We start from the raw sequence: 24,440 nt of genomic DNA on the forward strand, positions 1-24,440 counted from the left end.
AGCTTCTATAATTTCTAAACGGTTCATCCTATATGTATGAAAATACCCTCAAATTAAAGCTGACAGTCTGCACTTCACCCTCATTGTCATTGTATTCTTTCAAACTCAAAGTGCTAGAGTACACAACCCAAATAACAAAAAAATGGTCACTGTCCAATGAATTATGGTGCTCACTGTATATGTTTACTTATTTTCCCTTTTGTACATCGTTATTACACTGCACATAGCCATAATATGACATTTGACTTGTCTCTATTCCTTTGAAACTTTTGTGAGTGTGACATTTACTGTTCATTTTTGATTGTTTACACTTTTGTTCATTATCTATTTCATTTGCTTTGGCAATGTAAGCATATGTTTCACGCGCGTGTGCGTGTTTTGTTCTATCATAGCCCCACAGGGGGGATTTATTTAGTGCGGGAGGCAGGGGAAAACAGATAGTCCCCTCCAGGAAAAGCAGCAGTGAGAGACTGGAGGTCTCTGAGGAGTTCTGATAATATCATGGCTGCTACAAAGACAGAGGGGCTAGGGATACTGAGCGAGAGCGGGTGAAACCGTTCACGACTGACACAGTAACTGAGTAACATCGACGCAGGTGAGTGTGGTCTCCCTCTCTCTTTCTCTATATCCATATTCTGTTCCTCACCTGTTCTCTTTGTCTCTCCATCACATATCTGTCATTCTTACCCTCTTCTCACAGACTATGTCTCTCACCAACATCTCCACTTGACTTCATGTATTGCTTCACACCATTAATTGCAAATTACATAAATGATTCAATTAACTTACCTGGTTGAGTAACGCCTAAATACATTTTAAAAACTAAGCCAGTCCAACCCCAGCCAGAGAAATCCTTCAGACCTTCGCCGCTCCTCGGTCGAACTCGCTCCCATACAGCACCTACTGTACATATTGCACTCAAGAGGCCTAGCAACCACCCACTCACTCAGCCAAAGCACATCTTGTTACTTCTGAAAGATCTCAGATGCATACTTCGTTCGTACACATTTCAAAGCATGCATCAATGCAAGCGTTAACTGAAATATTCCCAGGATTGTTGACGTAATATGATGCAACCACGTAACAAACAACGCACATTTTTTGGAAAACAATGGCGGTTGGTTTTGAGCTGAAGCGATAGAAAATGAACTCCTGCCTGACTACAATACTTTATCTTAACATGTTAATAAATACATACTGTGTTCATTTTGGCATGTTTAACTGCCTAGAATATCCTTAGACAGCAGGCTATCTGACAAAGTATTGGTAGCTAGCTACCTACCTACGAAGAATTCGTAGCTAACATTGGCCATCTACCTTTCATAACATTAGTTGTAGGTTGTTTTTTTACATGTTCAACTAGCTAGCTATCTAGATTAACACAATTCACATATAGCTAGCTGATAATTATGAAGTTGCAAGCTTGCATTTGCTTTATGTAGTTATCTTGTTTCATCTGTATTGGTCAAAGGTAATTCAGTAGCAGGGGAGTGCGCAGTGCTTCTCAAATGTACAATTGTATGCGTTCTCCACACTCTCGTCCTCCCAAGAACGTTTGCAAGAGAATGTCCTCGGAGAACGAACGGTAGTATACATATTGAGAAACACCCCAGTAGTAGTCTTACAGTAGTAACTCTGCGGCTGTGGTTTTCTCATCCGTTTGCCCTTTTAAACAAACCAAGGAGCTGATTGTGCTAAGTGGCGGCAGCAAGGCGAGAGGAGCACCAGGGAAAACAAAGCTTCACTCAGGAGGGTAATTGTACGGCCCCACTTCAATCACGATCGTAGTGGCGAGTCCTTGATTTGAGATGATGGCGTCTGTGATTGGGCTCCATTGTATCGGTTGTGGGCAGCAGGTGACGGACTGGCCCTCCCTTCTTTTGTCCTCTGTGGGTGAGGCAGTGACAGTATGGCCGCCGTCATCACAGGGATGGGGAGGCTGACCTTCATCTGTTATATGCCACACTGACAGAATCACAGCTTTGTTTGTCTGGAGCCACTGATTGCAAGAGGGAGAGACTGCAGGAGGGAGAGACAGGGCCAGGGGTGTGCGTCTGTCTACCTGCCTGCAAGCGTGTGTGTGTGAGTGTGTGTAAGCCTAAATCGGTCTATTGCTTTCATTTTAAACATGCTGTTTATATTAGGCTGATATACAGGCTGCACAGACAATATTGTACACGTACTTACATGATATCTGTGCAGGCAATGCATGGGACATCCCGCACATTGGGCATGACGAGGTCCAGGGCCACAGACGTGTCATCATCAGAGGTGGGGTGGGCAGCACACTTCAGGTAAAACTCCTATGGAAGGCAGATAAGAGATAGAGGGAGCTACATGATGTTTGGTAGAGGTGTGGTCATGTTATGAGATTGTAATTCAGTTGTGGTGGCAGTGAGGGGGTTTGAGGTGGTGGTGGATAGTTCACTAGTCTTACCGCTACCCTGCCAAGGCAACCCTCTGATTGACAGACGCCATGGATACGCTCTGGGAGGAGGACATCGTCCCAACATGACGGGCCCTGGGGGAAGAGAGAGAGAGAGAGACTTTTTGCTTTTTGTATTACTTTAATGAGACACCCTCATTACACTAAAACCCCCCCCCCCACACACACACACAAAAACATATTACGTGCCACCACAACCTCCACACACAAACCCATTACACAGTATACAACACAGCACAATACAATACAGCACCACATTACAACCCCTCCTCTCTAGCCATACAGACAGCCCCCATGAGCACCCATACCTCCTGAAACATCTCCGAACTGTTAATAATTGTATAAAACTCAAATTCAACCTATGGCCAACTTGGCCTGGCCAAACAAAAAGTTCAACAAAACACATTTGGCCCTTTCACTGCTTGAATACCTGAGCCCCATCACAAACATCTCCACAGAGAAGATCACCCCCAACCTCACAGACAGACAGTCCAACAGAAACAGTAATGGCATTACCCGGGCACATAAAAAACTGTTATTGCACAAAACGGACACCCCGCCCTGACTCCGGGGTCAACCCGAGCCAACCAGCTATTGGTAGCCAGGGCTCAACGTATTACCCTCCAATGGATGTCCCCTGACCAGACTTCTCTTTCACTGTTGCTGTTAGCCTAGGCAACTGTTAGCCAAAAGCTACCGGGATCGCACCCTGGAAACAACTGCGCACTGTCTGCTGTTGTGGCATTTTGAATGCCCATCCCTATTCCTGCCTTCTGTGCCAACTCTTGGGGGGTTTTCCACCCTCGATTCCTGGCAGCCGTAGGTCAGCTAGTCTCTTGATGCCTGCTGCCATGCCATTAAACGTCTCTGCAGGGTGGCTGAACGAACAGACCTACTAATCTCACTGCAACTCCCCTCCAAGTCTCCGACCACTACTTTGTATCCTTTTCTCTCTCCCTCTCCTCACTCTGCCCCTACACAGATGGTAATTCGCCGTCGCAACCTTCGCTCTCTCTCTCCCGCTACTCTCTCCTCTTCCATCCTATCATCTCTTCCCTCTGCTCAATCCTTCTCCCTCCAATCTCCTGATTCTGCCTCCTCAACCCTCCTCTCCTCCCTTTCTGCATCCTTTGACTCTCTATGTCCCCTATCCTCCCGGCCGGCCCGGTCCTCCCCTCCAGCTCCGTGGCTTGATGACTCATTGCGAGCTCACAGAACAGAGCTCCGGGCAGCTGAGCGGAAATGGAAGAAAACTAGACTCCCTGCAGACCTGGCATCTTTTCACTCCCTCCTCTCTACATTTTCTTCATCTGTTTCTGCTGCTAAGGCCACTTTCTACCACTCTAAATTCCAAGCATCCCCTCTAACCCTAGGAAGCTCTTTGCCACATTCTCCTCCCTGCTGAATCCTTCTACCCCCCCCCCCAAAAAAAAATAAATAAATAAACATTGTAAAGTGGTTATCCCACTGGCTATAAGGTGAATGCACCTATTTGTAAGTCGCTCTGGATAAGAGCGTCTGCTAAATGACGTAAATGTAAAGGGATCTGTGGGTTGTGGAAAATTGGCTCCTCCCACGGCACAGGCGCCACCCCCCCCTCTTGTGTGGCCCTTAGCAGCTGCCAGGCCCTCAGTACTGCAGTGTAAAAGTCAGAGACCCCTGCATGTGTTCAGCCTCTCCGGCCTCATGAGGAAGAGCTGCTGGTCCAGCCCTCCTCAACAGAGCACATGCTGGTTCAGACATTGGTTGCTTGGTGCATCCTTATTTGGTGCATCCTTATCCTGTTTTGGGACGATTCTCCCCCCCCATCCTCCTCTGTTCTGCCTGCAAGCCACTCATTAGCATAAGCATTTAAACATTCTGACAGCGGTCTTAATAAGCCTCTGAAAAGGTTAAGAAAATCATTACTCCCTGTTGGGTGGGAGGAAGCAGGGAGAGAGAGGGAGGGGATCCTGCGTGCCTTGGTGGTGGGGCAAATGATTACACACATGCACACACCTGCTCAGAGACAGCCAGAAAGGTCACACAGACCCCCGATGTGTCTACGCACCACACATACACACACACAAACACCCTTGAACATAAATGATGAATGAATCATTTAGAAACACACCCCTCTGTCTCTCTTCCTCTCCCTCTTTTTTTGGCGGGGAAGCGGATTCAGCGTCTCCATCCCGCAAAGTTTTAATTTGATTATTGTTTAACAAACATAGTTTATCTCTGTGCTGATCTCACAGCATTGACCGAGCTATGTGATCGGTGGGCAGAAGAGGGACCCCCACTCTATTGGCTAAACTGATTGGTCAGTTGAGGACACCTGTGCTCACCTCAGTCTATCTATTACAGTCCCCCTGTGTCAATACAGCACACTGAACAAGCACAAAAACAACACACACACACACACACACACACACACACAGCCTTCTTCTAAAAGCACGGGGCACACACACTGAGAGCAGCATGCTAATTAACACCTACTCTAATACCAGGCTCAGGAATAGGGACTCACTGTGAGCCTCATTTCCTGTCTCCTACACTCTCACCTAGGTGACTGAGAGGCCCCCCGCTATACACACACATGAGCACAGACACACACGCACACACCTCTGTGACTGACAGGTCTGTCTCGGGAGCAATCAGTTTCTCCTAGATGGATGGGGTCAGGGTGGGGTGGGTGCAATGGAGTCTGTGAGGCTGTGGTTGTGGGAGATAGCAGTGTGAGTGGCAGCTTTAGCTGGGCAGTGGTTAGGTATGGAGAGGACAGTGGTCAGAGGGGAAAGAGTGTTACTCTGGATATTTGCTCTGGGTTGTCAGGATATGAGAAGGAAAAGGCGATTTGAAGGGACTGACTTGGGTCCTTTCCAAGCTTGAGCTAGATAATCACCAGCCCTGGCAGGAAACTGGCACGGAGAGTGGACAATGTTGGCATGGTGACAGTGGACAAACAGTCTCCGAGTGGTGTGGGCGGCCGGAGACGGCAGAGCAGGCATGTGGGCTTAGTGAAGTGTCACTCTGTCGTAGTTTAAACAATGGCAGGATCCTTATTTGTGGGAGTCCTGCCCATTCACACACACAGAGAGAAGTCCCATATGGACCTGAGGTAAATATGGCCGCAGGCTGAACAGACAGGCAGAGGAAGAGTTTACTGTGGAGATGTGTGACAGAATTCCTCCATTTGAGAAAAAACATAGTTATTGGTAATGTTATACAATAGCGAAGGAGGGGATAGAGGGAGGGTATGTTCCTCTATGTGGGATTATTGTTCGCTGTGGACCTACCTGTCTAAACTCTAAGCCATTGTGTGTAGCATAAATACACATTTTACTCAGTTGAGCAACAAAAAGGATATATGGCGTGGACTTTGTTGTACTCAGAGAAACAGTGTATCTTAAGTTCAGTGCCTCTCTCAGTGAGAGTTTCTCTGTGGCAGTGGCTCTTGGCTACAGTATTGTAGTCCTACATTCTTGGATGACTTACCCGGCTCAAGGTGAGGGTTCCCTGCTTGCAGGCTCTGCAGCGCACACGTAGCTTCCCCGGTTGGATGGCCCGGCACACACTCTTGCAGTACACATAGAAGCTGCTGTGAGGTCTGGGCTCTGCATGGGAACACAACCACATATTCTGTCCAGTGGAGAAACAGTAGCCGATTGTAGCAAGGCTGAAATGAAGCCAATGGACTCAGTAAATGGTGACTTAGCTTTTAAAAAGGACATTTGATGGTAGAACATATGAGTTGTAAGTGTATTATGCCCTATAATCTATATTGTGCAATACAAAAACTTGCATTGTATTTCACAGTCCTCCTTAGTTTGAATAGATTGACACTTAGACTCCCGCATGAAGTGAGGATGATGTTATGAGAAGTGTTTGGGGGACGAGACAAGGACAAGGAACATCTCCAGTCTGTATAGTCTGTCTGGCTGCTGCCCAGAACACAGACACACTGATCCAATTAGCGGAGAGAAGCAACCAGACGTCTTCATTGCAGATGATTTAGTAAAGAGATGAGGACGTGTCCTGCATGCCTCAATTAAAGTCACCACACCATACAGGCATCCATTCATACAGCACACACACACAGGGATCAGGAAGAAACAGCATTCTCATTAGAGCTAAAAGCATGGGGCGCTGGAGTGGGCCGCGCTACCTTGACACGATTCCCAATAAATGGGGTGGAGTGGCTTTATAAGCCTTCCTATGTCTAATTTATGTTTCCTGGGAGAGAGGCCACCATTATGGTATTGCCTTTACAGGAGGGTGGAGGGAGAGCCTGCTGAACAGAGGGGTGGAGGGTGGAGGGCAGGCAGAGGACAGCTTTTAAAAGGTTTGCCTTTGTGCTGGGATAAAGAGGCCATAGCCAATACCTGTACGTATTTCCATTGCCCACAGATGTCTGGAGACTGACTGCTGAATCCCATTAAACCATTTAAAAGGCTGCATTCAGGGAGCGGTTACACTGTTCAAATAGGGCACGAATGTCAAGGCCACAGAGCCACTTCTGAGCTCACTGCGTGTTCATGCGGGGCCAAAATAGGTCATTTTCTATGCGTTTAGAGTTTATGGAACACCAAACAGCCCAGACACATATACACTGAGTGTACAAAACATTAGGAACACCTGCCTTTTCCATGACAGACTGACCAGGTGAATCCAGGTGAAAGCTATGGTCCCTTATTGATGTCACTTGTTAAATCCACTTCAATCAGTGTAGATGAAGGGGAGGAGACAGGTTAAATAAGGATTTTTAAGCCTTAAGACAATTGAGATGTGGATTGTGTATGTGTGCCATTCAGAGGGTGAATGGGCAAGACAAAAGATTGAAGTTCCTTTGAACGGGGTATGGTAGCAGATGCCAGGCGCACCGGTTTGTGTCAAGAACTGCAACGCTGCTGGGTTTTTCACGCTCAACAGTTTCCCCGTGTGTATCAAGAATGGTCCACCACCCAAAGGACATCCAGCCAATTTGACACAACTGGGGGAAGCATTGGAGTCAACATGGGCCAGCATCCCTGTGGAAAGCTTTCGACAGCTTGTAGAGTCCATGCCCCAACGAATTGAGGCTGTGGGTGCAACTCAATATTAGGAAGGTGTTCGGTATACTCAGTGTATAGTCACATGCAAACACACACACACCTGTGTGCTCAGGCCCTTCCCTGGCTCTCTGCTCGTCATCAGTCTCCAGTATGACGGCTAGGCCGGTGGAGGTAGTGGGCAGGCGGGAGGCGGTGAGGTCCAGGCGGGTGAGGCTGTCCACCCCCCGACCCAGACGGTGCTGCAGGGTCAGGTCAGAGCGCCGGGCCGACCCTGGGGGAGGCAGCACCACGTGCACGGTACTCTGCTCTGGGAGGTCACAGCCCTGTAGGTCAGGTACACACACAGAGACAGAGACAGAGACAGAGACAGAGAGAGAGAGAGAGAGAGAGAGAGAGAGAGAGAGAGAGAGAGAGAGAGAGAGAGAGAGAGAGAGAGAGAGAGAGAGAGAGAGAGAGAGAGAGAGAGAGAGAGAGAGAGAGAGAGAGAGACAGAGAGAGAGAGAGAGAGAGTGAGAGTGAGAGTGAGAGAGAGAGAGCCTTATGTTACCACACTGTTGTTTAAAGCATGTAGAACATTGGCTATGTACACTTGTCACATTGTAGTATACAAACCTGTTGTCAGATTGACTGTAAACCAGCCATAAGATGAATCACATACCACTGCTGTAAATTAGATCAAAATATATCGAAATGCCTACAGATATGGATCATTTAAATACCACTATGGATCATTTAAATATCACTATGGATCATTTCAATATCACTGTGGATAATTTAAATATCACTATGGATAATTTAAATATCACTTAATCTGTTTAGGTACATATCTGTCTTATAATTTCCAATACAGCTGCTATACAATTTCTAGGCAGCACATTTACCATCTACCCCAAAATTCACAATTAAAAAGTGTTTTGTTCGATGTGTCACTGAAATGATATGCAAATCCATCAGTAATTTTAGATCTAAACCCCTCAATTGATACAAAAGTAGGCTAAACAAACAGGGTCTGGCGTTAATCACTGATGATAGCTTACTCTCCTGGAAAGCTTTCAAGTTTGATTTTTGAAGTTTGTCTCCCTGAAGTTTCTTTGTAGCTCTCAGTGTGGCTTTTCTTTCAAGTTAAAGGGAGAAAAGAAAAACAGACTCTCTCCTGTCAAAAACCATAGTCACGTAAACAACAGCAGGAAATGTTTGTTTCAAGACACCAGCATTTCACTGGAGGAGAACTAGTGAGATAACAACTAATCATATCAAATCTCACATACATCTCAGATGATTGGGTCTGAAAGAAAATATGAAATAGAAACAGTTCTGAAAGGTGTGCTTTTGTCACCAGCTGTCAAAGCTGTATCTTAAAGTGTAACTTTTCTGATAATGGTAGCAGCCATTCCATTCCAAATCAGCCCCAGCCTAGTCCTTACACCTAGCACACTAGATCTGCAAAGATTGGAAAGGATCCAAGGATATATTTTATTTCAGCAGGAAATTAATATTTTGGCATTTGTTTCATTTTCAGAGAACTGAGTAAAATGTGTGATGCAAATAAGCTGTGGCAGGCAGAGCAAACAGGTCCTAGTTAAAGCAAAGAGCTTATTAGAGAGAAAGAGAGAGAGAGAGAGACGTGCGATAGCAAGAGAGAGGTCCTCATTTGTGAACTAATCCATAGACGGGAGATCATTTCACCCCCGAGAAGCCTGGCGTGCCAAATGACTCGCAAATATAAAAACGAAATGTGTTTGATCTGGTTAATTTTCTCAGCTCAACAGCGTGGACTTGTTTTTTAATGACATGGCGTTAATGAAGAACCTGTGGCTGAGGCTGGAAGCTGAAAGTTCTACTATGCGAGACAGCTAGCAGACTGTATGATGGATCTGGAGCTAGCAGCTTTAGCTATACAGCCAGACTGAAGAGAAATAACTAGGTCGTTCCACCAATTCAGTGCCTTTTAAGATGTTTAACTGATTTGATTTCACCTAATTTAAACATTGTCATAAAGAGCACGTTAACTTTTCCCATCTCATGACTATAGTAAGGCCTATTAAGTGCCAAATAAAGTAACAGGGTTGACTGTAACAGGTTTGACGATTTAATCTTAAATCAGCCATAAATCCCCTTGTGCAACAGAGAGGGGCAATTAAATGCAAGCTTCACCTTAAAATGATTCACTAATAAATAAATAATTATCTTCAGAAATTACTTTGTCAAAGCAACAGACTAACTAGGGCTTTACAATGGTGGTGAAAACTTGGGAGGCATTTTGGTGTTAAGTGGGTTAAAATCTTCCTAGAAATCAGAGAGGGTGCACGGAAGGACATGTCAAAATGCTGAATTTTGGCACTTGAGCAAGTCTGTATTCATATAAACAATATGATTTATTGAATTTGCCATGTGGTCTATATTAACGAACACTTCATTGAATATAACAGGCTTTTAAAATTCAATATTGGTGCACAATTTCTACTTAAAATATCAAACGGACGCAAGAGGCAACCATTTCGTGGAATGACACAACTAATTTATAATTAGTTAAAAAGAGACCAATATATTTAGCATTGATATTCCCATTGGTCTCTACTGAAATAGCATTGATATTCCCATTGGTCTCTACTGAAATGAATTAAACTGTATGGAAGAGTTTGTCACTTAGGTTACTGCAAAGCACTTTGTGACAACTGCGGGGGTGCAAATTGCTTTATAAATGTATTTGATTGATTGGTTGATAGCCTCTCACAGCTCTGCCACATTGGCTTTACATTACTGCTGTTAGTGATGCTGTTTGATTCATTACTTTACCGCTGTCTATAACTCCTGATTCTAACCAGGGAGGTGAGTAAAGATAACGACAGCATGGCTACTTTCATGTTCCTTCAAAGTCAAATGTCTGGTCTTATCAACATTTGGCAACAGTAGTTGACAGACCTGATATCAAATAACTTCAGGTTACACAGACACACCTGCGTGCAGACACACACACACACCAGCGCCTCCAGCCTAACTCTACCTTGGCTTGTCTGATGAGATCAATTAAAAACAGCCAGGTACAAATGTGGAGCTAAATAAGACACAATTGACTAACATTGAAAACAAAATATCCTTTCCAACAACCGCAACACATAGCAAATTGAGCATCGGCAGCATAAGTACATCTGTGCTCCCCACAGGTGTTTAGAGAAGGTATCCTATTGGCTGATTCCTCTCCCAGACACTAATTGGAGGCATCAGAGGCCCAAGGAGCATTAGTGTATTCATGTTGCATGCATGTGACCTTTCCACCCTTATCATCTGCTCTTCGGAGGGCCGGATCAACAAGTCTGTAACCACTATTTTAATGGGCAATCTGCAAAGGACCTGTGAGGTGACCCATGACTCATGAAGGAGGTTTCTACAACACATCATCAATAATTGCATTATAGATCAAGTCATTTTGGGAAACACTTCAGCTGTAATATGCTTTTTCTGCACAGCAACAATGACCCATCGGGAATTAATAAAGTTTATTGAAGTGAAGTGAATTGAACTAAACTGACTGTTCCCCTAGATAGAGGTAGGAGTCACTTGAGCAAAGTTGCACAATAATATCAAACAAGTAACACTAAACTATTCAAAGCAGCAAAGTGAAAGATACAGGAGTCTTTAGTGGCTCAGTCCCTAGCATGCAGACAGATGTTTGTGAAAAGCCGAGCAAAGCACCTGAAATCCTGTGAAGACTGTGAATAATGTGGCCTGGGACTCCCAACTCCCTGTGGAGCTCATTCTCTACAGTGAAAAAGCTCAGCGCCACTCTGCAAAAGGAAACAATTTCAGCGCCAATTGTTTCACTGTAATTAGCAGGATATAACTACTTGTCTTATATGGTTTAACAAAGTGGCAACTCAAGGACAAAGAGATTGGCTGACAGAATATCCTTGTCTTGTATGAGGTGGTGACTCACTCCTTAGGTAGAGTACCTGTACATCACACATGCATGAGACCACACCTAGCAGGCTTAATGATTAAGATAAATCTAATGGAAGCTGACATGTTGTAATTTAGGCTATGTCATTTATGAGTGAAAGGGAGGGATGGAGCGGGAGGGATACAAAAATAAAAAGAGAGAGGGAGTGGAGGGGGAAGAAGAGAGACGTGGAAGGGAGAATAAGAGAGGAACGTGTAGGCTACTGGAAGGAAGAGCAAGAGAGAGAGAGGAGTAGAAGGAAATGTGAGAGAGATAGCACTCCTCTGGGATGAGAAAGCTAATGGAGCACATTACAGTGAACGCTCCTCTCGTCACTACAAATGTCAGCGGCTCACATCTCAGACTGTGGCAGATAAACACCAGCGACTAGCGACTGTCTGAGCCTAGAGGCTTGGCACTGTGGCTCTCAGACTCTCTGGGACCAACGACAACGTGACACGCATAGCAACAGCATCAGCATCACCGCTTTACCTGGCTGAGTGACCCGGCGTCAGGGTCTGCTAACTAACCAGGGCCCGGTTTCCCAATAGCGATGGAACTTAGGCTTATGAGTGTTTTAACGATGCATCTTTCCTACAATGGTTGAAAATGTAACATGCGTTTCCCAAAACACCATGCAGAGAGATCGCTAAGTGCGTCGTTGGAGCATATCAATACTGATAGGATCAAAAGAAAGGGAGCGCTGCTCTCTGATCAATTTTCTCCATTCAAATCTTACCTTAACATTATAATTATTTCACAATACTGACGACGGATCAGCTCCTAGAGAGATATTACCACTTAGGCCTACGGCTGCAAATATTAAAAAGGTGGCTTATTCGAATGCTTACCCAATAAAAATGCATTAAATCATTGATTTGGCATTTCACTGCGCACATGTTAGGCTACACATCATGAAATATGGAGACAAATTACAGACGGTAGCCTACAAGTAGAAAAATAGAACTCAATTGACTGAACATTAAATGTATTTAAATATTATTGATATAGGACTATAGCCTACTGTTTATATTTCATTTGAAGCATATCTTTATGTCGCTTGTTTGAATCAATTGCAAAGACACTTTGTATTTGTAGTCAACTTTGTTCTGAAGTTATCGGCGGTCACAGAGAGACAGATAAACCATGTGATTCTATGTTTAGCAGAGATCTTCTGTGAATAAAGTGACGAAGGAGGGCAAAAAAAGCATCTAACAAGGCACTTACATGCTGACTACACCGGGCACGCGCATGTTGATTTTGTCCATTTTTCCATTTTAGTCATTTAGCAGATGCTCTTATCCAGAGCGACTTACAGTTAGTGAGTGCTTACATTTTTCATACTGGCCCCCCGTGGGAATCGAACCCACAACCCTGGCGTTGCAAGCGCCATGCTCTACCAACTGAGCTACAGGAGGTCCACACCAGACACGATCAGGACAGCAGGTTGAAATATCAAAACTAACTCTGAACCAACTATATTAACTTGGGGACAGGTCGAAACACATGAAACATTCATGGACATTTAGCTAGCTAGCTTGCTATTACTAACTAATTTGTCCTGGGATATAAACATTGGGTTTTTATTTTACCTGAAATACACAAGGTCCTTTTTTTCCTGGATCTTTGTAGAATTTTTACCCATTGAGACACACAAAATCGTGTGTCTCTACTCTGACAATTAATCTACAGATAAAAGGGGAAACTTAGTTTCTAGTAATCTCTTCTTCTTTTTCTTCTTCTTCTACTTCTTCTGTATACTTTATATGGCGGTTGGCAACCAACTTTGAGGTGCATTACCACCACCGACTGGAGTGTGGACCTCAGTTCAACTTTCAATCACCCACGTGGGTATATGCTCCTAAAAACCAATGAGGAGATGGGAGAGGAGGGACATGCAGCGCGTCACGCATCAAAAATAGAACCAAGTTCTATTTTAGCGCCTGGCTACGCAGACGCTCATTGACGCGCGCAAGCAGTTTGGATGAAATTATTGAATAACATGTACAGTACCAGTCAAGAGTTTGGACACACCTACTCATTCCAGAGTTTTCTTTATTTTTACTATTTTCTACATTGTAGAATAATAGTGAAGACATTAGTAACCATAAAAGTGTTATAAACAAATCAAAATATATGTTTATATTTGAGATTCTTCAAAGTAGCCACCCTTTGCCTTGATGACAGCTTCGAACATTCTTGGTATTCTCTCAACCAGCTTCATGAGGTAGTCATCTGGAATGCATTTCAATTAACAGGTGTGCCTTGTTAAAAGTTAATTTGTGGAATTTCTTTCCTTATTCATGTGTTTGAGCCAATCAGTTGTGTTGTGACAAGGTAGGGGTGGTATACAGAAGATAGCCCTATTTGGTAAAAGACCAAGTCCATATTATGGCAAGAACAGCTCAAATAAGCAAAGAGAAACGACAGTCCATCATTACTTTAAGACATGAAGGTCAGTCAATACGGAACATTTCAAGAACTTTTAAAGTTTCTTCAAGTGCAGTCGCAAAAACCATCAAGCGCTATGATGAAACTGGCTCTCCTGAGGACCGCCACAGGAAAGGAAGACCCAGAGTTACTTCTGCTGCAGAGGATACGTTTATTAGAGATACCAGCCTCAGAAATTGCAGCACAAATTAATGCTTCACAGAGTTCAAGTAACAGACACATCTCAACATCAACTGTTCAGAGGAGACTGCATGAATCAGACCTTCATGGTCAAATTGCTGCAAAGAAACCACTACTAAAGGACAACCATAAGAAGAAGAGACTTGCTTGGGCCAAGAAACACGAGCAATGGAAATTAGACCGGTGGAAATCTGTCCTTCGGTCTGATGAGTCCAAATTTGAGATTTTTGGTTCCAACTGCCGTGTCTTTGTGAGACACAGAGTAGGTGAACGGATGATCTCCGCATGTGTGGTTCCCACCGTGAAGCATGGAGGAGGAAGTGTGATGGTGCTTTGCTGGTGACACTGTCTGTGATTTATTTAGAATTCAAGGCACACTTAACCAGCATGGCTACCATAGCATTCTGCAGTGATATGCCATCCCATCTGGTTTGCGCTTAGTGGGACTGATATGACGACATTTTTGATACAAGATTAGTAATGTTTGTAAACTCTTGAGCTGCATGTGGGAGAGAGGACAAGGACACTCCATGTGTTATAGAGGTCACTGGCGAGTGACAGAGGGTTGGTGTGCCAAGATAGATTGGGGACCACTGGTGCTAATCTTAGAAGGAGTATGTGATGGAATGGCCTGGCTAGGGTGCCACACGATACCATGTAGGGTGATACTATTGTAGTAGATGAGTGACTCTCAATGATGGTTGGCAGATGATGGACAGAAGTAGCTCGGAGAGCATTACATAAGCTGAGAGATTTTCTATGGAAGTCATTCAGACGACAGGAGGCTACGTCCGTACCGCCTGTCATATTGAATCCAGTACTGTTACCATTAAATAATGACTGAATCAACTCTCCATCTGAATGGTCGAATACTTTCTTGCATCCTGAACTTCTCGATACCAGAAACTCATCATAACAGGGACTATCATTTGTTTTTCAACAGGACAATGACCCAAAACACACCATCATGCTCTGTAAGGGCTATTTGACCAAGGAGAGTGATGGAGTGCTGCATCAGATGACCTGGCCTCCACAATCACCCGACCTCAACCCAATTGAGATGGTTTGGGATGAGTTGGACCGCAGAATGAAGCAAAAGCAGCCAACAAGTACTCAGCATATGTGGGAACTCCTTCAAGACTGTTGGAAAAGCATTCCTCATGAAGCTGCCAAGAGTGTGCAAAGATATCATTAGGGCAAAGGGTGGCTACTTTGAAGATTCTAAAATATATTTTGATTTGTTTAACACTTTTTTGGTTACTACATGATTCCATATGTGTTATTTAATTATTCTACAATGTAGAAAATAGTAAAAATAAAGAAAAACCCTTGAATGAGTAGGTGTGTCCAAGCTTTTGACTGGTACTGTATTTGTACATTTATTTTGTAACGCGAGCAGCGTGGTCAGCATGTTAGCTGGTCAGAGGCATGCGTTAGATTACGATCGTTTTCAAGTGCAACGTTAATAAAACAGCTCAGAGCTTTAACGATGCTCCTACGAAGGTTCTAACGATGAATTTAGCCTTTAAATGCTTTTGGGAAACCCGGGCCCAGGCCAGGCAGAGCAAGAAGGAAGGATGTAGTGCTGGAATGGTTTAATATCTGGTGCCATGTTGAAGATGTTTAGGGCTAGGTGGTCTCACTTGGTCTTATACAGTGTGTGGTTGTGTGTGTGTGTGTGTGTGTGTGTGTGTATGAATATATTCTGTATAGGCCTACTTATCATCATTAGCATTTAAAAGCACATTTTAATAAGCACCAGTAAAATAATCTAGCATCATCACCCAAGAAGAAGGTGAGAAAGTCAGCGAGCACAGGATTTGTTGATCACAGCATCAAACTGTGAACATTTTGCTACTTCAACCGAGCTCGAGTGCCAAGCGTTACAAGCCAGTCTGATAAGCCATTAGCTTCGTCCTACTTCGGCTATGTTTAGAGGATGACACACACACAAAAATTATCCATTCCTTGCTCTCAGTTAATTGCTATGAATGGTATTCTCGCTTCACACATTTATTTCAAAATTCACCCAATAACAATGTCTGAGAAAGTAAGCATACACCTAGACCCAAAACTGGAAACACACACAGGAAGGTCATCTTCCTGTCTGCTGAATGACGTACAGTAAACACAAACACACACACACACACACACTAGTCGCCTTCATGTCAACTGAATAACATGAATCATTGGTCCAGACACAACCAATGACTTTATGCCCTCATCCTTCACTCCATGCTTTGAGGCACTTTATTCTCCCCAAACCCCGGGGGACAGACAAAGCCACTTTGTACACAGGCTGACAAACACACAGTGGCTCGCTTATACTCTAGGAGGCAGAGTCGAGTCACAATGCCATGCTCCCACTGTGCTAGTACCACCATCAAAAGCTGAGACCTGCACTTACCCCAGCCTCAGAAGCAATCTGTCAGGGGGAAATGGAGCTCAGGTATAAATGTGTAGAGAGAGCAGAACTGACTGGAGAGACACAGTCAGGAGTCAGAGTGGGGAGTGTGTGTGCCTGGCTCCCCGGCCGCTCATTGTGAGCCTGACTGTTTTGATGCATAATTAAGATAGTCAAACTTAATGAAGCGCTGTGGACTAAAATTCATGGGATCCCCAGGCTCTATTTACGCTGTCAGAGTCAGGATGGGGAGAGAACGCCAGGCTTCCAGCCTTCACCGGAAACACTGTGTGGAGAGTGATAAGAGTGCAGGTGTGTGTGCCCATGTGCAAGCGTGTGGTGGGCATGAGGAAACAAAGACACACCCTACCACTAATTGCTATACAGACACAACCACACCGACACACACACACACAAACAGCACAGTCAAAAAGACAGGGTCGAGCCGGCTGAGCCCGGTGAAGCACGAGGCTAGCTAACCCACTACCTGGACTAGCTAGCGGGTAGCTACTGGTAACTATTAGCAACTGTGGATAGTTGTTTCACGCTTGAGAGTACCTGTAATTATGCCAGCTAGCTGCCTACCATTTTAACCTCATTGTCTGAAGCATTGGCGTTAGGTAGTTAGTAGCTACTGTACTCGAAATGTAGCTAGCTTGTTGCTACCTGGATAGCTAACTAAACAATAGCTGGAACGACCTAGCGAACAGACGCGAACTGGCTGAGTCAATTCAGTGGCTAGCTTTGCACTTGGCTGGCTAACAGTAGCTGCCAGGGGTAAGTTATAACCTACATTTGTGTTTTGTTTTTACACACTGGTAACCAGAGTCGTTCAAGGGAATTCGGGACATGGGTGACTAGTTAACGTTAGCTTGGCTCTCTCTGTGTGTTCGTGCCGTGGGAGGAGTTTTTTTTTTCGTTGGCAGAGAGCAATGGCTAGCTAGTATGCAAACTATTCTAGCTAACTAACTGGCTGAATAAATTGACGACGGACTCGCTCAAGCTGTCGGGACTAACCCAGAACTTTACACAACGTTAGACACGGACACGAATTATCTGCTTGGCGTGTTGACACACTGGTGGTTTGTTGTGGCCGAGTATTGGTGCTAAACCGTGTTGTTGGAGGCTGGCATGCTAATTGGCTGTGGCGTCATAGGATTCGGTGCCCTGGACGGTTTTCACGGAAGAATACTGTAACAAGTTAGCTAGCTGAATAAACTAAGTTAGTCTATTCCTAGAAAACATTGAACCGCTGTAGTTTACAACAATTATAGTTTCTGAGGTGGAAGTTGGGAGAGTTATATTTGGGTGTTTTAGTGAAACGTAAGTGAGGGAGGCCCCGCTCTCTCGCTTTCCCAGATGTTTAGTTCATTTCATTCCGATCTCCTTTGCATTATTGTAGCCATTTTCTGTAGCCTGCCAACTATGTGTCTGTCTATCCCTGTTCTCTCCTCTCCGCACAGGCTATACAAACGTCTCACACCGCGTGGCTGCTGCCACTCTAACCTGGTGGTCCCTGCACACACGACCCACGTGGAGTTCCAGGTCTCCGGCAGCCTCTGGAACTGCCGTTCTGCAGCCAACAAGGCAGAGTTCATCTCGGCCTATGCTACCCTCCAGTCCCTCGACTTCTTGGCGCGGACGGAAACATGGATTACCACAGAAAACACTGCTACTCCTACTGCTCTCTCCTTGTCTGACCATGTGTTCTCGCCTACCCCGAGAGCATCTGGTCAGCAGGGTGGTGGCACAGGAATCCTCATCTCTCCCAAGTGGACATTCTCTCTTTCTCCCCAGACCCATCTGTCTATCTCCTCATTTGAATTCCATGCTGTCACAGTCACTAGCCCATTCAAGCTTAACATCCTTATCATTTAATGCCCTCCAGGTTCCCTTGGAGAGTTCATCAATGAGCTTGACTCCTTGATAAGTTCATTTCCTGAGGATGGTTCACCCCTCACAGTTCTGGGTGACTTTAACCTCCCTACGTCTACCTTTGACTCATTTCTCTCTGCCTCCTTCTTTCCACTCCTCTCCTCTTTTGACCTCACCCTCTCACCGTCCCCCCCTACTCACAAGGCAGGCAATACGCTTGACCTCATCTTTACTAGATGCTGTTCATCTCCTAATCTCACTGCAACTCCCCTCCAAGTCTCCGACCACTACTTTGTATCCTTTTCGCTTTCGCTCTCCTTCAACACTACTCACTCTGCCCCTACTCAGATGGTAATGCGCCGTTGCAACCTTCGCTCTCTCTCTCTCCCGCTACTCTCTCCTCTTCCATCCTATCATCTCTTCCCTCTGCTCAATCCTTCTCCCTCCAATCTCCTGATTCTGCCTCCTCAACCCTCCTCTCCTCCCTTTCTGCATCCTTTGACTCTCTATGTCCCCTATCCTCCCGGCCGGCTCGGTCCTCCCCTCCTGCTCCGTGGCTTGACGACTCATTGCGAGCTCACAGAACAGGGCTCCGGGCAGCCGAGCGGAAATGGAGGAAAACTAGACTCCCTGCGGACCTGGCATCTTTTCACTCCCTCCACTCTACATTTTCTTCCTCTGTTTCTGCTGCTAAAGCCACTTTCTACCACTCTAAATTCCAAGCATCTGCCTCTAACCCTAGGAAGCTCTTTGCCACCTTCTCCTCCCTGCTGAATCCTCCTCCCCCTCCCCCCTCCTCCCTCTCTGTGGATGACTTCGCCAACCATTTTGAAAAGAAGGTTGACGACATCCGATCTCGTTTGTTAAGTCAAATGACACCGCTGGTCCTGCTCACACTGCCCTACCCTATGCTTTGACTTCTTTCTCCCCTCTCTCCAGATGAAATATTGCGACTTGTGATGGCCGGCCGCCCAACAACCTGCCCGCTTGACCCTATCCCCTCCCTCTCTTCTCCAGACCATTTCCGGAGACCTTCTCCCTTACCTCACCTCGCTCATCAACTCATCCTGGACCGCTGGCTATGTCCCTTCCGTCTTCAAGAGAGCGAGAGTTGCACCCCTTCTCAAAAAACCTACACTCGATCCCTCCGATGTCAACAACTACAGACCAGTATCCCTTCTTTCTTTTCTCTCCAAAACTCTTGAGCGTGCCGTCTTTAGCCAACTCTCTTGCTATCTCTCTCAGAATGACCTTCTTGATCCAAACCAGTCAGGTTTCACAGGTCCTAATCCAGGCACTTGTCATCTCCCGTCTGGATTACTGCAACTCGCTGTTGGCTGGGCTCCCTGCCTGTGCCATTAAACCCCTACAAACCCCTACAATCCAGAACGCTGCAGCCCGTCTGGTGTTCAACCTTCCCAAGTTCTCTCACGTCACCCCGCTCCTCCGCACACTCCACTGGCTTCCAGTTGAAGCTTGCATCTGCTACAAGACCATGGTGCTTGCCTACGGAGCTGTGAGGGGAACGGCACCTCCGTACCTTCAGGCTCTGATCAGTCCCTACACCCAAACGAGGGCATTGCGTTCATCCACCTCTGGCCTGCTGGCCCCCCTACCTCTGCGGAAGCACAGTTCCAGCTCAGCCTAGTCAAAACTGTTCGCTGCTCTGGCACCCCAATGGTGGAACAAGCTCCCTCACGACGCCAGGACAGCGGAGTCACTCACCACCTTCCGGAGACACTTGAAACCCCACCTCTTTAAGGAACACCTGGGATAGGATAAAGTAATCCGTCTACCCCCCCTTAAAAATAAAGTGGTTGTCCCACTGGCTATCATAAGGTGAATGCACCAATTTGTAAGTCCCTCTGGATAAGAGCGTCTGCTAAATGACGAAAATTTAAATGTAAAATGAGTGAAGTGGGAGTATGATGACCTTACCTGGAGGGTGCAGTCGCTGAGCAGCTCTCTGCCAGCAAAGATGACCCTCAGCTGCTCCGGCTGTACCCCCTGCAGCCTCCCCACCGTCTCCTTCAGCGCTGCGATGCTGGCCCCCTCCTCCAGCTCCACTGGGAAGCCATGGCTGGAGTTAAACCTCACATACACTGGAGAGACAGAGAGAAGAGAGACAAGTGACATAAGTCAGAGACAATAGTGAACAATAATGAGAGAATGAGAGAGAGAGAGAGAGAGAGAGAGAGAGAGAGAGAGAGAGACGCTTGTGTGGCAAAAGAGGCAAAAAGAGAATTAGACAAGAGGCCTGAGTGGTCAGAGAGGGTAGAAGTGTATAAAAAGGCGATTGGCTAGACATAGGCGACCATAACACAGAAGTAACAGAAGAGAGGTGAACAGACAGTGGAAGTGGAGAAGAAAGAGAGGGAATGTGGGGACAGAGGAGCGAGAACAAGAAAGGACATGAGGAGAAGTAACGTGAATCAGGGAGATGGGGCTGCGGTGGAAAACAGATTACATACAGGAGAAAACAAAGAAACAGGATTTTAACATTCAGCCGGCTAAGCCAATATGAAAATCCCCAAACCCTTTCATTAAGATGAGTGAGATTTGGAGCAAAGGTATTCATTCCTGCTATCGTTACTACTTATTATTTTAATTGAAATGAGTCAACCTTTTCAGAGCCCCTAGAGGCAAGGAGATACATTCATGACTGTAAAATGGCTGATCGGGGAAATGTCTGCAATCAAATAGGAAATTATGAGCCAATGGAGATGTGTATAGACTACCTAGGCATTTTTAAACACACACTGGTTTTGATTTGTATTTATTATGGATCCCCACTCTTCCTGGGGTCCAGTAAAAATGAAGGCAGTAATATACATTATAATAAAACATTTAAACATTAATATACATTTTACAACAGATTTCACAAAACATTAAGTGTGTGCCCTCCTGCCACTAGAACACACAATCCAGGTGTACGTGTGTGTATAGTGTGTATGTTATGTGTGTTTGTATGTGTGTGATTGAAGGAATACAAAATTATGTGAGGTGAATAGGCAAGCGAGCACACATACACAGACACACACAAAAGCATATAGCCTAAGCATACACACATGGGCAATTCCAAGGAAACGGAATTACCTTGAGTCTCCGATTTTTCACTTTCAACTGTATGCCAAACAAAAACTGAAAATCTGCACAGTTCTTGTCAAGTGTTCTGTGAAGTCATAGAGTTGTATGGTTTGTTAAACTTTGAAATCAATGGTTCTTGTTTGGTATATATTTTAAAGTGAAAAATCTGAGTCTCAGCGTAATTCCGATACAGTGGAATTGCCTACATACATTGAGTACACACACTAACACATACACGTAAGCTAAGCATACACAGAAAGATATTGTACACACACTAACACATACACTGTGTGGAGTAGTCATGGGAACGCAGCACTAATCATAGTTATTACAGGAGATGTAATCGTTTTAGATTTAATGACTGAGGAGGAATAAAAAAGGTCCCGATTGCTAAAACAACAAAAAGTGGAGTGTTCTTCCATTTGGTGCTTAAGAAGGAGTTGACTCAGTTGAGTGATTGCTCTTTGCCGATGTGCGACATTCCCTTTAGAAAAGTGTTTTTGCAACATTATTCTAAGACAAATATACTCTGTCACTTAAATCAGTAGGAAGCTACACAACCTTTTCTGAGATTGTAACAAGAAAGTGGACAGACACCATTACGCTATTGGTTTGAACCCGTGCTATATCACATCAGATACCTGATTTATCTACACAGAAGAGACTACCTAAAGTTAGAGCAATATTAACAATGACCACTATGACACAACCGTCTCTCGGTTGACTGATCTCTGGCAGCACTAAAGCCAATCCAGTCCGAGCTGTGACACAAAGTGAATGAGGAGAAGGGCTGATTCAAATTTGCCCCGTCACTGAGATTTCCATAATGTCCCTCATTGTTTTGCATCCCATGCAAGTGGCTAACAAATGAGTAAATTCCTCCTTTGTCATGTTTCATCACAGAAGCCGTCAGTTTGGTGAAGGGGCCACAACGTGCCCAGATTACCTGAGTTCTCAGTCTGGGGAGGAAGAGTGACAGAATGCAATCATGTAGCAGCAACACCACCAGGCCGGATTACCAAGCAGAGAACTCACTGGAAGGCTAACAACTCACAACATAATTCCACAAATTTGGCTGCGTGCAGGGAGAAGAATACCAATACTTCCAAACCCAAAACAGGCATCTTAATTTTCTCAAAATAAGAGAAGAGAAGAGAAAGAGAGGGAGAAAGAGATGGCGGGGGGGGGGGGGTCTGTATTTTGGGAACTTCACATGTTTATTGCTCCTCACTAGTCCCATGTAATTTCCCCAGGTGGACTACTCTACCAAAATCACAAAGTAAAAGTAGGACACTCTAGTCTGGAAAAAAATCTGCATAATTAAATGTGTGTTATTTCCTGCTAATGTCCCAACTGCTAATGTCCCATGACAGTAATTCAAAAAGAGAGAGGCAGAGAGATGCGATGCAGAGAGATGCAATGTCACTCAGACCAAGGTGGCAGGGGGCAGGAGAGTGGCAGGGAGGGTATCATGGTCAGCCAATGCTTTGTGTCTGGGTGGAGTGGCAGGCGGCCAGATCAATGCAGCCCGCACACAGGCAGTAATATGAAGACAGATTGGCTTAACTCTCAACTGCTGCATCGGAGGGAAACGGGTCCAGGGACTCTTTAGTGCAGGAAGGAGGTGAGAGGAGAGGGAGGTGAGAGGAGAGGGAGGTGAGAGGAGAGGGAGAGATTGACTGGGAGTGGAAAGGTGGAAGGTTTGGTTGAACAGGGAGGAAGAGAAAGAGTAAAGACAGTACATGGAGAGGAACAGTACATGGAGAGGAACAGTACATGGAGAGGGACAGTACATGGAGAGGAACAGTACATAGAGAGGAACAGTACATGGAGAGGGACAGTACATGGAGAGGGACAGTACATGGAGAGGGACAGTACATGGAGAGGGACAGTACATGGAGAGGAACAGTACATGGAGAGGAACAGTACATGGAGAGGAACAGTACATGGAGAGGAACAGTACATGGAGAGGGACAGTACATGGAGAGGAACAGTACATGGAGAGGGACAGTACATGGAGAGGAACAGTACATGGAGAGGAACAGTACATGGAGAGGGACAGTACATGGAGAGGAACAGTACATGAGAGGGACAGTACATGGAGAGGACAGTACATGGAGAGGAACAGTACATGGAGAGGAACAGTACATGGAGAGGGACAGTACATGGAGAGGAACAATACATGGAGAGGTACATGGAGAGGGACAGTACATGGAGAGGGACAGTACATGGAGAGGATCAGTACATGGAGAGGGACAGTACATGGAGAGGGACAGTACATGGAGAGGGACAGTACATGGAGAGGAACAGTACATGGAGAGGAACAGTACATGGAGAGGGCAGGGAGTTGAAAATGCTCTGTAAAATGACTCCATTCATCATAATGACAGCTGCCCAGGACTTCGATCACTCCAGGGAGTTAAACCCGGCAATGCAGTTTCCCATAAGGGCCCTGTTAGGCTCTCCAGACGCTAATGCAATGCTATCAGAGGGCTTGGCGAGCCACAGGTCTCCTTTATGAGTGCACTGCCCACGTCACTCCTTTTTTCTTCCTATTGATTAGGGATAAAGCACCCAAATGGCCCTGGCAAAACCGCCGTAAAATACTGCCAAGCCCCAAATTTCCCCCGCACATAACTATAAAGAAGATGGATTCCTCAATTCCAGAATTCACTTTGAGCAATTAAGAGAACAAATTCCCATCCAACACTGGGGTGAAGAGCTTTTCTCCCTCCACCTCCCTCTCCTCTCCCTTCTTTCTTGATCCTTATCCTGATAGCTGGCACAGTCAGGTGCAGCGTTAGGTCATGTGTGACGGGTGCTGTGAAGCAATGCTGTGCAATGCTTTACGATAAGCCCGGTCCAGGCCCAGGCTATCAATCGTGGAGGCTAGCAGTGGCTATGGGGCCAGTGCCAGGTTTCTCGGGCCCGGTGCCTGTCCAGAGGAGGATTATCTCTTAGATCAATGGTTGGGTTGATTCTGGCGCACAGCGCCCGTTCATCAGCCGCCCTGCCGCAACCCGGCCC

At 45.5% G+C, this 24,440-nt stretch overlaps 1 protein-coding gene across 1 annotated transcript in view; it reads right to left on the minus strand.

Moving 5' to 3' along the window:
• prkn (parkin RBR E3 ubiquitin protein ligase) overlaps positions 1-24,440 on the minus strand; it is an 80,292-nt gene that overhangs the window by 51,066 nt on the left and 4,786 nt on the right. Inside the window, exons 2-6 of the mRNA XM_041866274.1 lie at positions 20,265-20,428; positions 7,580-7,802; positions 5,924-6,042; positions 2,438-2,521; positions 2,188-2,303 (exon numbers count right to left, since the gene is read on the minus strand). Of these exons, the coding sequence (XP_041722208.1) occupies positions 2,188-2,303; positions 2,438-2,521; positions 5,924-6,042; positions 7,580-7,802; positions 20,265-20,428 (706 nt within the window). The remainder of the gene's footprint in view (positions 1-2,187; positions 2,304-2,437; positions 2,522-5,923; positions 6,043-7,579; positions 7,803-20,264; positions 20,429-24,440) is intronic.

This window comes from Coregonus clupeaformis, chromosome 37 (assembly GCF_020615455.1).
Source record: "Coregonus clupeaformis isolate EN_2021a chromosome 37, ASM2061545v1, whole genome shotgun sequence".
Lineage (NCBI taxonomy): Eukaryota > Metazoa > Chordata > Actinopteri > Salmoniformes > Salmonidae > Coregonus > Coregonus clupeaformis.